General features: G+C 38.0%; 1 protein-coding gene across 5 annotated transcripts in view; it reads right to left on the bottom strand.

Annotated features, from left to right (window-relative positions):
- The window catches only part of C9 (complement C9), a 64,471-nt gene that overhangs the window by 28,358 nt on the left and 20,690 nt on the right, over positions 1-15,423 (bottom strand). For all 5 annotated transcript variants that reach the window (XR_009690573.1, XR_009690572.1, XR_009690574.1 and 2 more), the window contains exon 5: positions 10,756-10,894. Coding sequence is in view for 2 of the 5 variants with exons in the window: in XM_061129896.1 (XP_060985879.1) it covers positions 10,756-10,894 (139 nt within the window). In the remaining 3 variants the exon portion in view is untranslated. The remainder of the gene's footprint in view (positions 1-10,755; positions 10,895-15,423) is intronic.

Here is a 15,423-nt window from a genome sequence, read left to right as displayed (position 1 = left end):
ATGAAATAATGTATATGAAGGGCTTAGAACATAGCAAGCTTTCAAAACTTAACATATTGATAATTAAAAAGCAAGTTGCATAATAGATCAGATGTACAATATATTTCTATTTGTGTAAAAAAAGAAAGAAAAGAAATGATAAAGCTAACCCTTCAGAAGCCAACTACTGGAAAAATAGACAACCCACCGAGTGTTCACCCTTGGGAAGGCAAACTGTGAAGAGACAGATCTCTGGAGTAGTGGCAGGCTTGCTTTTTCTTGCATTATCTTTTATGTTGTTTGGACTTTTTGATTTTTTTTAACTGCGCTCATTTTTGCATGAAAAAGACTGAAGTAAACAACCTAGTTGTTTAGTTAAAACTAGCTGTTTAATTAAAACAACCTGGTTGTTACTAGTTAAAACTAGTTGTTTAGCTAAAACAACCTAGATGTTTAGTTAGCTGTTTAATTAAAACTTTCAATTAAAACACATGAACTTATTTACAAAACAGACTTACAGACATAGAAAAGAAACTTCTGGCTACCAAAGAGGAAAGGATAGGAGAGGGATAAATTAGGAGCTTGGGCTTAACAGATAACAAGCTACTATATGTAAAATAGATAATCAACAAGGTCTTACTGTATAGCACAAGAAACTATATTTAATATCTTGTAATCAATAATAGAAAAGAATTTTAAAAAGAATATATGTGTATATATATATATATATATATATATATATATTTGAATTAGCTTTCTGTTCACCGGAAATTAACATAACACTGTAAATCTACTATACTTCAATAAAACAAAACTTTCTTTGCCAACTTGGTTACTGTCAGGCGTCAGTAGGAGAGCTGTTAATCTCGACAATTAAACTCTCTTTCCAGAGGTCCCCTGAAGCAGGCTGCAACTCTTGTCTAGAAAGAGACAGTCATCTCTTTAGTCAGTGACACAGATGGGACTTAGTAGCATACATTGAGTGACTTTTATGCACGGTGAATGCTAAGATCTGAATGTGTATGTCTCCCCTTAAATACATGTGTTAAAATCCTAATGCCCAATGGGATGGCATAATTAATAGAAGGTGGGGCCTGTGGAAGGAGCCGGTCATGAAAAGACTAGTGCTTTTATAAAAGTGACTCCACAGAACTCCCTAGTCCCTGGAAACCATGTGAGGATACAGCAAGAAGTCTGTAACCCAGAAGAGGGCCCTCACCTGACCCTGCTAGCTCTCTGATCTGAGATGCCCAGTCTCCTGGACTGTGAGCAGTAAATTTCTGTTGTTTCAAAGCTACCTGGTTCCTGGTATTTCATTATAGCAACCCAAGAAGACTAAGACAAGAAACCCAAAGTTATCATCTAATGGGAAAGATTGAAATGTATATAATTTTCTTTAAAGGAAGGTGCTCAATGAAAAGGGGAAGAGTAACCTAACCATGTCACTTCCCTGCTTAAAATTTTTGTCTTCCCACTGCCTTTGAGATTAAAGTCTAAACCAGATTTGTTCCAAGTTAGTCTCTCCCTATCTACACTCCAGCCCGCTGATCTCCTTTCCATTTCCACCGCCTATGTTTCCTCCCACCACAGGGCTCGTTTATATTGTCTTTACTCTCTGGAAACTTCTTTAATTCCCCTGCCTCCTCCACCTTCCCATAACACAAACATTATACCCACTCATACACACATACGTACTATATATCCCTTGGTCTGGTGAATCCCCACTACTATTTCAAGTCTGAGCTTAAACATTACTTCTTTAAGGAGATGTTTCCTCATCCCACTGACTAACAAATCTGTTTCCTATAAGTTCTCATGGTTCTTCTTACAAAATGAAAAACTCTTCCCTTTTATAATTGCTTATTTAATAGACTTTCAGATGGTAAACTCCTAGAAGTCAGGGACCATACCCATCTTACCCACATGCCACTGTAGTTTCACCATTTAGTAAATTGCCTGGTGAAAAGTGGATGACAATAAAAAATTTATTAAATTTAATATGCAGCTTCAATATAGCTAACATAACATATGTTTTGAGTGCTTACTCTGTGTCAATAGTTGCTAAAAGTATTTTGCATAAATATTTAATTTCCTATCTTTTAATTTCTCAAATTATCCCCATTTTACAGATAAGAAGATAAAAGTTAAAAAATGCGTCCAAGATCACACAGCTAGGGAGTGGCCCAGTCAGCAATGAAACCCAGGAAATCTGATTCCAGGGCAGAATTGTTCATTTTTATGTTACACTGCCAAAGAGGGCTTGACAAATTCTCTGTGGTAAACAAAGAAAAGGTTCATGGAAAAGTTTTTCTGGAACATTTGGCCTTGAAAAATTAATACATATATATATATCATGCAATAATATTGTATGCTATATTAAACTGAATCACTTTACTGTACTCCAGAAACTAACACAGCATTGTTAATCAACTATACTTCAATTAACAAAAAGAGAGTGAGATGAATAAATTTCTATTGCCTTGAAATCTAAGGAGCGATTGAAGACAATTCCACTCTTTCCACAATTTCCATGCTGAGAAGTGCCAAAGCTGAACAAAATGGCACCGGAAAACTCTCTCTCTCTAACTCTTCTAGAAGGCTAAGTTCTTCCTAGTTCATTGTCTTCTAATTGGTTGTAGGATTAGAGTGGCATAATTTGTAGGCTCTTGTGCTTACATCTGAATTGGCTAGAAAGGAACCAGCCCTGGGCAAGGATCAACTTAGTTGTGTGAAGCACTGCTTGCTGGTATAAAGGAATATTAGTCAGGGTGTCAGTTAGAATGCTGTTGAATGGTCTTGTTTCACTATGCTAAAATGGTAGTAGTGAGTAAAGCCTGAAATAGTGAGGGTTGGGTCGTCCCCCAGAAAGCCTAGAGACAAGAGCTGGATTGAAAAGCCCCAAATCCATCCATTCAAAAATAAGTCTGAGCTCCATGATAGGCATTCAGAGACGGACCAATATGTGGGATCATTCTGAAGAGAACAAAAGCCTTTGAAGAGAGGTCAAGAGGCAAGACTACAGAAAGCAGGAAGACACAAAGATGGAAGTAAGTTTCTTTATGAGAATCAAATAAACAGATGTTGGAGAAGCTGAAAACAGAGGAGGGGGGCAAGTGTGGCTGTGTCTTCCAGAAGGTCTTTATAGGGGTTAGAGAAATCTATCCTGTTTAAAAATTTATCAACGGATGCTTCTTGAATAGAAACAAACACTACTTGTGGCCCTGGGAATGGAAGAGATAGAACACCTCAGAAAATACTTCATAGTTCAAACTGAGGAGGTTTGGAGAGAGAGTGGAAATAAAAAGTAAAGAGAAAAAATTATTAGAAGTTTCACTAAAAGTTTGTATGTACAAATAAAGAATAAAAAAATACATTACTTACTATTATTATTAAAAGCATCTCTCACTAATTGACAAAAGGAACCTGGAAAGAGCAGATTGCTGAAACCTTATGAGTCATCCTCAACTAAGGTACCTAGTCAAACACCTAGCCATCCCCTTTTAACTGTTAAATTTCAGGATAATTTGAAAGATAACAGTAGATAATGAATATAGTTCTCTATTATCTTCAAAAGATCATCTTCTCTGCCTAGGTCTTCAATATTGGCATGTTCTAGAATTCCATTCTCTCTGTTCTTTCCTCTCTCATTATACACCTCCTGGACTGGCCTTAAGCACTCTCAAGACTTCAGTGATGCTCTGGTATACGCTGTTGGTACCTAAATTTCTGTCTCCAGTTCAAACTCCACCCTCACATTTATATATTTTATATAATCTATTTTGGGCAAGATAACTCTACCCAGAGATCAATCGTTATCTTCTTCTTGGAATTAACTCTTCTTTGGGAACATTCCCCATCTCCCCTTCCAACACACACACACATGCATATGCACACACACCCACACCCACATCTCAGGTCTTCTCTGATGGCCTACCATCCACTGGAGGTCTCCTTTGACTTCATGTCTCCATATTTTTCATCTATGGTGAGTTTACTTTGCATTGGACCCTGTTCTAAGCACTTTGTACTTATTAACACATTTAATCTTTTCCAAATTCCTATGAAGTATATATTATTATTACCCCACTTTATGATAAGAAACTGAGATTCAGGAAAGATAATTAAGTTGCCTGGAGTCATGTAAATGATAAGTGAAGGAATTTATCAGAATTCAAACCCAAGGAGTCTTATTCAGAACTGAGCACTTGACCTTATGCTCTACTGTCTCCAATTCACTACTGAACTGTTGGTTCTTAAGCTGAGCTGCATCTCTTATCTCCTTCTCTGCTTCTAGAATTACAGACAGAGTTCAGTTTTTCATCATCTCCTTGGACCATAAAATAGCCTTCTTCACTTATTATCTCTGTTGTCTCCTCAAAATTCATCTCCACAAAACACAAAGATTTCAAATGCAACTCTGACCATGTTATGATCCTCAGAGGTTCCTTTATCATCCTCAGGATTATGCCCAAGTTACTTAGTATGGCATATGAGTATCTTCATAATTTGACTCCTACCTATGACTCCAAATTTGAATCCATAATAAGTTCATTGCAGACTATAGTTCCTTTCAAGATAGCAGCTTCTATAGGCATAGTCTTACTTGTTCCCCAAGAATATCAATATATAACAGATAAACTAACATGTAAATATACAATAAATTTTATTTGTTCACTGCCAAGTTTTCTAAATGCATGCAGAGAGAGTAGTTGGAATGTTTATTAAGCCTGTTTTCACTTCCTGTCAACTTTAATGGCAATTCCAATTATATGTTCACTTGAATATGGGTTATTCCCTCCATTAAAAAAAAAGCATTTGCTTTTCTAAAGAGTGTCAGTATTCTGCATGAATTTAGTTACTATTTCAGTAATCATTTATTTCCCTAGAGGAGGAAATGCAACCCACTAAACTATTCTTATCTGGAAAATCTCATGTACAGAGGAGTCTGGTGGGCAATAGTCCATGGGATTGCAAAGAGTCAAACATAACTGAATGACTGAACACACAATTATTTATTTAGCATGATATATGATGTTAGTTTCTTAGGATTCCATGGTAGATAAAATGACTAGAAACTCGACTAAAGGTAGACATGATACAGCAAAATCAGCACCTGAACAGAAAGAAAAAGCAAAGACTATTGCATAATTTGCAGAAGAGGCATCTAACCAAAATAAAAGATTCAGAGGAGAAAGCGGAGGGTGGTGTAGCAATTAAAAGCCAGATGAAGAATGACCTTTTCCTCCCTGTTAAGGAGATTGATCGTTATTCAGAAGGCTATAGGGAGACAACACCAAATTTAAGCAACAGTGTGATAAGGTCAGATTTATCATATATCTTCATACTGAAGTGTGTGGAATGAAGTGAAATTGAGCAAAACTAGAGGTCTCAGACTGATAGGAGGACTAACAGAGTAGCCCCGATGGAAATGATGAGAGCCCAAGGCAGAGGGCATGGCAGTGGGAATGGAGAAGAAACAGAGATAAGAGACTTTACAAAATAATGGAACTTGCAGATTGATTGGATGTTGTGGGCTTTGAGGGAGATGGACCTGTAGAGGGCTTTAGGAAGATTTACAGATTTTTGAGTTTAATGATTAGGAAGATATTGTTTCAATTACTAAGCAGAGAATTCAAGAGAAGAAACAGAGGATTGGCAATAAGATGGGATATAAGGTTTGGATATGTGAACTGTGTGATGTTTGCAGTCAACTAGCTACACAGACCAACCTGAAAGTGAAAGTGAAAGTCACTCAGTCGTGTCTGACTCTTTGTGACCCCATGGACTATACAGTCCATGGAATTCTCCAGGCCAGAATACTGGAGTGGGTAGCCTTTCCCTTTTCCAGGGGATCTTCTCAACCTAGGGATCGAAACCAGGTCTCCCACATTGCAGGTGGATTCTTTACCAGCTGAGCCACAACATAGACCAACCTAGAGAGCATATTATAAAGCAGAGACATTACTTTGCCCACAAAGATCCTTCTAGTCAAAGCTATGGTTTTCCCAATAGTCATGTATGGATGTGAGAGTTGGACCATAAAGAAAGCTGAGTGCTGAAGAATTGATGCTTTTGAACTGTGGTGTTGGAGAAGACTCTTGAGAGTCCCCTAGACTGCAAGGAGATCCAACCAGTCCATCCCAAAGGAGATCAGTCCTGAATATTCATTGGAAGGACTGATGCTGAAGCTGAAACTCCAATACTTTGGCCACCTCATGTGAAGAGTTGACTCATTGGAAAAGACCCTGATGCTGGGAGGGATTGGGGGCAGGAGAAGGGGAGACAGAGGATGAGATGGCTGAATGGCATCACCGACATGATGGACATGAGTTTGAGTAAGCTCTGGGAGTTTGTGATGGACAGGGAAGCCTGGCATATTGCTGTCTATGGGGTTGCAAAGAGTCGGACACTACTGAGTGACTGAACTGAGTTACACAGATATCCAGTTCAGAGGGAGACCTGGGCTATAAATGCAGTATTTGTAAGCCATCTGGATGGAAGGGAAATCTAAAGCCACAGGAGGGAATGAAATTGCCCAATGTACAGAGAGATTGTGAAACAAGATGGAAACTCTGGTAGCAGCAATATTTAAGGGCTGTTTCAAGTAAAGGGAACTCAATGAAGCTTAAGATGAACTTTGGTGAAAACAATTTGGGTAACAAGATAACAGAGGTTTGGTGTTATGGGCTGAAGTGTGACCACCCCCCCCACCCCCCCTGCAAAATCCACGTGCTGAAATTCCTGATGTCAGTTACCTCAAAATGTGATGGCATTTTGAGACAGAATCTTCAAAAAGGTTGTTAAGTTAAAATGAGGTCATTAGGATGGGCTGTAATCCAGTATGACCAGTGACCTTATAAGAAGGGGAGATTAGAATCAGTCCAGCATGGAGGGAAGACCACGTGGAGATATAGGAGATAGCCCCCTACTGTTAAGGAGAGGGACCTCAGGGGAAACCAACCCTGCCAACATCTTGATCTTAGACTTTCAGCCTCCGGAACTGTGAGAAAATAAATGTCTGCTATTTAAACCATCCAACTTGGGGCACTTTGTGACGGTAGCCCTAGGAAACAAATCCAGTTGGGGAATTCATGGGAAGTACAAAAATTGAGATAGCAAGTGTAGATGAGAAGAGTATGTAGAGATGAGGACATCCTTTCTGTGTTTTTGTGTTTTAAACGAGAATCTTAAAGATACTTACATATTAAGGACAGGGTGGAAAATGAGGGAGACAGAGGTTGAACTGAGCATCAAATAAGTGTGTACATAAGTACAACTTTGAAGAAAAAAAAAACCTGAGAAGATTCTTATCTGTGGCTTGGATATTCTCTGTCCAGTTGGAGCTCCTGCCATCTAGTAAGATAGGCAGAATAATAAGTTAAAGAGCTGGAGGAGGTTGTCTGACATTTAAGCTACCCTGTGGAGACGGGGAAGGGTGTGGACCTGCTGAGATGGGTGGAAGACCTGGTTGTGGTTATAATGCTACCCGTTCCTGAATTATTAGCATGATTTTCTCTATGGTGCCCAGTAAGGTACATTTACGTAGAAAAATAATAGGGTTCATCCAAAGATGGAGTTTTTCTAGAAGGAATAGAAAGCAAGGACAATGATAATACTATCAAGAGTGGTCAAAAATGGATGTAGATTGATTAGAGGAAAAAACTGGACATAGGAGGAGCAAAACAGACTGGAAGGAAAATAGATGCCCCCAAACTGGGTCTGCTGCTGCTGCTGCTAAGTCACTTCAGTCGTGTCCGACTCTCTGTGACCCCATAGACGGCAGCCCACCAGGCTCACCCGTCCCTGGGATTCTCCAGGCAAGAACACCGGAGTGGGTTGCCATTTCCTTCTCCCAAAACTGGGTCTAGATGGGGTTTAAGACTAGATGAGTGGTCACAAGTGAGGATGTGAACTGAGAGACTGGATAGTTGTGATGAGGCAAAACATAAAATGTTTCAGATTTCAGAGGCAGCATAGTTCTGGTGAATACAAGGTTAAGGATGTGTCTAGAAAATTGGTGACTCTACTAGAGTAGATATAGGAAGTTAAGAGGCAGCAAGAAATTACTGGCAATGTACATGATATAAAATCACTCAATATTTTGTTAGGATTTGGGGTGGAAAGGATGATTATAATCCAGGTGCACTTTCCAAACCTTTGTTGACCTCCAAAATCTTACATTCTCATGGAGATTCAGGTTTAAAAAGAATTGTAATGAAAACCTGAAACCTGATTTACAAATTGTTACTTTCAACAACAAAAGTAGAAATGACTAAAGATAGACAAGTGAAAAGGAACTAATTCACTCATGTAATCATCACTTCTGATTTACAGTAACCAATAAACCTTGAGTGAGAATGTAACTGCTAATCAACCAGAACTGCATTTAACCAGAACTAAGTCTTCTTCTGTTTATACTTTTAAAAAGAATAGCAAATATTTATTGAGTGTTTGCTATGTGTCAGTAACCTGAATGTTTCACCTATTTAGACTCATTTATCTTTACAGGGTAGGCATTATTATTTCTATTTTACAGATGAGGAAACTGAGGCATGATGAGGAGAAGTAATCTTCCCAAGGGCTAGGATTCCAAACTCTGCAGTGTGCTCTGGAGCCAAAGCTGCCTTTGAGAGAAGAGGCATTGAGGGAAAGTGAATGTGTCAGAGTAAGATGTCATTATTAAGGGATATTCCCTGTGGAATGATAGGTTCATAGAATTCTCTCAAAAAATGAAAGGTAGTAAATTATTGCCCATAAGTAACTGAAACAAGTTTTTAAAAATTGTCATCCAGTACAATTTTGTTGAGCACCTATCCTACACATACATTGAGTGACAACTGGTAATAGGTTATAAGGAAGTAAAATATGCATTCTCTGCCTTTAGGCACTATCATAAGAATATACATGAAAAAGTAGGTAAAATATGCCAAAGAGTATTAGAAGGTGTAGAAAATAACCCTTTCCTAAGAAGTAAAAATAGAGATTTCCACTCAATAAACTCAAGTTCTTTAATGTCGAGCTAGTTGTGGACCTTAACAGATTAGGATACTGGGAGCATTAGCGTTACTAGCACCAAGGTGTGGGGGATGATTTGGGGACTTTAACAGGCCCCCAGCCAACTCTGTCAGCATCCTTCTTCAGGTGGCATGAAATAAACACTCAGGTCCACAATCCCTATCAACTTTTTTATAAGCTTGATGCCAAAACTCATTTGGAGGCATTAATCTGATCTGAACTGAAAAAAAGTTATTTATGGTCTTCATTTCTCCCACTTTTTGTAAATATCAGTTAATTTTGCCATAGATATGTTAATGTGTTTGATTCTAAGATGCTGCTCCCAGCTCCACCTGGGATGTAAGTAATATACAGGATAAGCACCACATCATCCTTGTAAAATTCATATCCTTCTGAATTAGGAATCACATCCGTTTTCAGAGTTGTAGATAAGGGACAACAGTTTGCTTACTTTCCAACTGTAGCTTCAAGATCAGTCCTGAGCAACCCTCTAGCCCTCATCTCTTGGTTCACACCTGTTACGAACCTCACAGAGAAGCTAACAGGCTGGTGACAGTGTCAAAGAAAAACTGTACAACACAGACCTGAGAACTAAAAAAAAAAAAAACCCACAATAGCCCTTCTTGCATCAGCAATGACAAAGCTTCCCTTCTTTGGTATACTCTTGCAAAGAAAGTAGAACATGTGTAATACTTCTTAGAAAGATGAAAACTCCCCTTCAAAAAATATGCTTAAAGAAGGTTAACCTGGCATGATGGGAAACATCAATAATGTTCCCTTAGATTTGTGGAAAACTGATTTTTTTTTCTGGACTTACAGGTACCAAAAATATGACAGTGTGCACATGGGGGAAAGAATGCCAGTCAAATATTTGAGACATTGAGCATCTTTAACATTCACAAGACAGGATGATCACTTCAGGCTGCAATGGGTAGGGACTGATTTATAACATTGTTAGAAATAAAAGGAATACTAACTACAATTATGGAAAAGTAATATGTTTCTCAAACTGATGGGATTGACAGCAATAATAAAGGACATTGTTGTGACTAAATAAAGTAAATTTTATGGGTCACCAGTGGAACCATTTAAAGAAACAGATTATTGTAGTTCCTGGATCAGAGTAAGTTATTATTCTTTATTATATCTTGTTTAAGTCAAAAATGAATCTCTAAAGGTGATAAATGCTATTCCTTTGAATGGGGGCAGGTACAGTTTGTGGATCATTTTAGAGAATTTAGGTGACTTATAGAGAGGCAATAGGCTTGAGCTGGCATTTTATAGAGTAAAAATCACTCTAGGAAATAATTTCACTAAAACTGGAGATGGGGGGTTTTGAGGTGAGTGAGAATAACCACTCACATTAGTCAAGCAGGTGTTACAAAGGGGACATGAAGGAAAACAAATCTAGACATGTTCTTGGTAGGTTAGCCAAAACCAAACCTCGAGAGTGTGGCAGCAATGTACTCAGTCCTTAAGTCAGCACTAATTTAATTTTTAGTTTCATCGGAACCTCAGATGATTCTTTTCAGAGATGAGATATTTGCCAAAACTCTACCACTAACTGCATGCTACTGAGGATTGATCATAGACTGCTGTATATTAACTAAAGAGACTCAAGCTATACCTCTTCTTTAAGTCAATCTTATGTTTACATTGAATTTTCATTCTACTGAATTTTTCACATCATTTAGAACGAAACTCATGGAAACAATTGGTCAGCTAAAGTTGAACAATGTATTGTCTTCTAAGAAGACTTACGTCATAGGTCAGCGAAGCCACGTTCCAGGGCCTGCGGTAGTACGTCAAGGTGTTGCCATCCCAAACTCGGTCACAGAGTCCATTGTAGTACTGGTTGTCAAAAGGGGTGCTGAGTGGATCCATGCCTAGGATGTTGATCCTGAGAGTGAATAGAGTAACTTCAGGTGTGGAGATACCTGTAGCGAATGCCAGGAGCCCTCAGGAACTGGGAGAAGAGAGCTTCAGCTCATCGTGTCCCCAAAACCCGTGTGATGGTGTGATAGAATCAGGAACAGAAGCCAGAGCCTGGTCACCTCTGCTCTGCGTCTGGGTGGGAGGTACACCTTAAGAAGGTCTTATAAACTCTTTTCGGCAACTAGGCCACTGTTGAGCCCAATGAAAGAAATTCAATAAGTAGGAAGCAAAGGACCATCTGGCTGTTAGAGTTGAATTCTCACTGATGTAACTCTTAGCTAACTTCCCTTGGTGAACTATAAGCCAATGCTACAATATCACCTCTTAAAATTGAGAATAGAGCATCTCAGGGGGAGGAGTATAACATATGCATATGATTTTTAATCTATGAATCAACATGGGGCCTCTTTTCTCTCCATTCTCTTTAAACTTAAACCTTTTCCTCCAGCTGTCTCATTGTTTGTCACAAACCTTGTTCCCTCCAGACTTATTTTACTCTTATCACACTTTCCAAGAGGAACAAAAAAATGTCATCATCCGGCAAGGCGTTCTCAAAGGTTCTCTTTTTTTCTCCTAGCAAAATATTGTTATTTGGCAAATTTTAATTCAGAAATAGGAAGCTTGTGTAGCCTAAAAAGTATTGACTTTGATTTGTAGGCCAAAAATCATTATATGAATAAGAAACAGTTCATTCTTTGTGAAGTGCTAATTGGTGAAACAATCCTTGCTGTCTAGACTGTATCTGGAATAAATGGCCCCAGGGCAGAGAGGCCAAAATAGAGGTTTGCTTCTCATATCCATAATGTAGCTTGGCACAAAAGCATAAATATGCTCTAAGCAAAACTCTAAGCAAAAGCTATTGCTCTGGACCATATCCCTGAGTCCAATGAGTTGGATTACAAATCTGGATGTTGGTTTCAAGAGCAATTTGTCAAAGGGTTTGGATCGTAAACCCATTGCTAATGCAAGAAAAATAATTGGAAAAGTATCCTATTTCCAATGGGTTAAAAACAACATCTTTATATAAACAGCACATTCTTAATAAACTTTGAATCTACAAAGAAGATGAACATTATAGCTCAACTCAATGAAAGGCAAATTAAAGAAATGATTTGGTAATATCTTTCTTAAGGCTGATAGTATAGTTAGAATTAACTCCTTCTCACTATTTGCCCCACCAAAAGTACCTTTCATGAAAAATGCTATGGCCCTAAATTTCCAGTAAAGGGTCAGTTGAACAAGGAAGAGAGGAAAAAAGAAACGCTATATATCTAGTTTACATTCTTCAACATCTTATGCTAGATGGGAGTTTAAAATTTTGGCTTCAGCTTTTCACCCATCCCTGTATTCACAGACATGTGAGCAATAAATATTTTAAAAAATATTGCTAAGGTTTTGATACAAATACATAGAATACTGGAAATAAGTGATCTGTGTTTGTTTCTTAAACAAGACCTCAAGTACTTTTTCTTTATTCTGTTGTGAACTTGTCTTCCATGTATCTTACTAACAATGACCCCGTACCTCTTTGTATTAAGTGAATAATGACATTAATCTTGGCTTATAAATATGCAGAGTCAACTCATTGGAAAAGACCCTGATGCTGGGAAATATTGAAGACAAAAGAAGAGGGCAGCAGGGGATGAGATGGTTAGATAGCATCACCGACTCAATGGACATGCACTTGAGCCAACTCTAGGAGATAGTAAAGAACAGAGAAGTCTGGCATGCTGAAGTTCATGGAGTTCACAAAGTTCAAGCAGTTCATAAACAGTAGGACATGATTTAGCAACTGAACAACACAATAATGGTGATGTACTGTTAGGTGACTGTTGCATCTGTTTTATCTATGAGTAGTGTAGTGTTTGTAATAAACAATGGGTAATATTAAGATAGTTAATATAGTCTGATTTCATTAAAATTATATTCAAGGTAAGAGTTGGATACAATTACCAATTTCAAACAATAGTCCAAGGATGAATGTGCATGTACCAAATGGGTAGTACCGGTAAGTGATGTGCAAAGTTCCAAAGAGGAAGAGGTCCCCATGGCAGGGTCATAAAAATGGTTTTAGAAGGAGTATCATGATTTGATTTGAGTTTTGAAGATGGGGTCTGGAGGGCAGAAGGAATGAGTGTACAAAATACTGTAAGTGGAAGGACTGCTCTGGTAGTCCAGTGGCTAAGACTCTGCACTCTCAATGCAGAGGTTCCAGATTTGAACCCAGGTCAGGGAACTAGAATCCACATGCTGCAACTAAGAGTTCTTGTGCCACAACTAAAGATCTCAGAGTGCCACAACAAAGACCTACTGCAGCCAAGTACATTTAAAATATTAAAAATGTTCTGTAAGTGGAAATACATATAGCATATTTTTGGGTGGTAGTCTTCAGATTTTCTGGTTGTCTACTCTAGTAAATCATGCCTCCTTGTATGGTTTTAGGTTGACATCTAAAATGTTTCCTTTTAAGTTTAAGTAGTTGCAAAGGATAAATTGGTGAAAGTGAAAGAGGAGAGTGAAAAGTTGGCATGTTAAAAAGCAGAGACATTACTTTGCCAACAAAGGTCCGTCTAGTCAAGGCTATGGTTTTTCCAGTGGTCATGTATGGATGTGAGAGTTGGACTATAAAGAAACCTGAGAGCCAAAGAATTGATGCTTTTGAACTGTGGTGTTGGAGAAGACTCTTGAGAGTCCCTGGGACTGCAAGGAGATCCAACCAGTCCATCCTAAAGGAAATCAGTCCTAAATATTCATTGGAAGGACTCATGCTGAAGCTGAAACTCCACTTGGCCACCTTATGTGAAGAACTGACTCATTTGAAAAGACCCTGATGCTGGGAAAGATTGAAGGCAGGAGGAGAAGGGGACAACAGAGGATGAGATGGTTGGATGGCATCACCGACTCAATGGACATGAGTTTGAGCAAGCTCTGGGTGTTGGTGATGGACAGGGAAGCTGGTGTGCTGCAGTCCATGGGGTCACAAAGAGTCAGACATGACTGAGCGACTGAACTGGACTAAAGGATAAGTTTCCCAGCATGCTGCAAATATTTACACTTTAAAATATAATTATTGTGCTTATTTAAAAAATAAATCCAATGGCATATAAATTCTGTAGTGATAGCAGGTATCAAGTAATGACAATGTTTATATTTCTATAACAGCTAGATGCTTTATGTTATTCCTTTTGATTATTCTTTTTTAAAAAATAAACTTTATTTCTTAGAGCAGTTTTAGGTTCATGGCAAAATGAGTAGATAATAGAGTTCTTATATTCCCCCACCCCCTTTTATGCTTGAATCTGTATTTCTATTTCACTTCTGCTATAGAATTTTAACCTGAGATGGCTGGATGGCATCACTGACTTGATGGACATGAATTTGAGTAAACTCCGGGAGTTGGTGAGGGACAGGGAGGCCTGGCGTGCTGCGATTCATGGGGTCGCAAAGAGTTGGACACAACTGAGTGACTGAACTGAACCGAACTGAATGGACTTTTAGGCATGGAAGTTTTAATTGATCACTTTTCACACTTTTCTGTACTCAAAAGTTATTAATTGAAGTTTTAAAAACATTAAATATTCTTTGACCATAAGGTCTAAGTGTTTAATAAATTCTTCTGGATTGAGTTACCATTTTTAGTAGTACATTTAAACATATTAAAATTTAGCAATACTTAAACATAAAATTTTTATTGGAAAAGCATCTCTCAGTGAGAGAATGGGGCTTCTTTTTAATTAATTGATTAGTTACTATAGCCATGGACGAATATTACTTACTGCTAGAAAAAACATTGGGCTCAGCATCAGTTTCATTTCTACTTTCCATTTGTATAGATGTAACTGCTGAGAAATTTTATGCACATAAATAAGTAGATAAGAATAGAAGGAATTTTGTCATAGCAATATCACTCAATTCCTTGATCTTCTGAGTTTTATGCCAAAAAAAGGACACATACTAGTCTTTAGTTAAATGTTATTTTTATAGTCCATCACCTGACAATTGATTAGGACATCTTTAAATGCTGTTGGTAATAAGAATTGGAGAAAAAAAAAAAAAAAAAAAGAATTGGAGACCACTTGACTTACAAGGCGTTAGAGTCCAAGTCCAACTGAGTACAAAATTTGGAATTGATTCTTGGTTTTTCTATCTCATAGGGAAATATGAGATGGGTGAGGGATGTACTCTTCTTTTGGGAAGTGGGAGTTAGATGATTGTGAAAGAAGAGGTGAGACAGGAGAATGGATTTGACAACTGAATGAATGATCCTGAATCTTCAAGCTTATCAGTTGAAAAATCTGTATGTATGGAATCGAAGATTTATTATTCGTTACATTAGCTAAGTAACTAATAGTTGGGGAAACTGTTTTGTAAAACTCACCTATCTCCCTCCCCAGAGAGTTTTTTTGCACCCCGAAGTAAGAGTACCCCAGTTTGAAGGGTTTTGTTCTAGGAAACAGCAAATTGCCCAGTTGGCTGGGTCCATTTGGAATGTTA

This window comes from Dama dama, chromosome 25 (assembly GCF_033118175.1).
Source record: "Dama dama isolate Ldn47 chromosome 25, ASM3311817v1, whole genome shotgun sequence".
In the NCBI taxonomy this organism is placed as follows: domain Eukaryota; kingdom Metazoa; phylum Chordata; class Mammalia; order Artiodactyla; family Cervidae; genus Dama; species Dama dama.
This window is presented reverse-complemented; position numbering and strand designations above follow the sequence as displayed.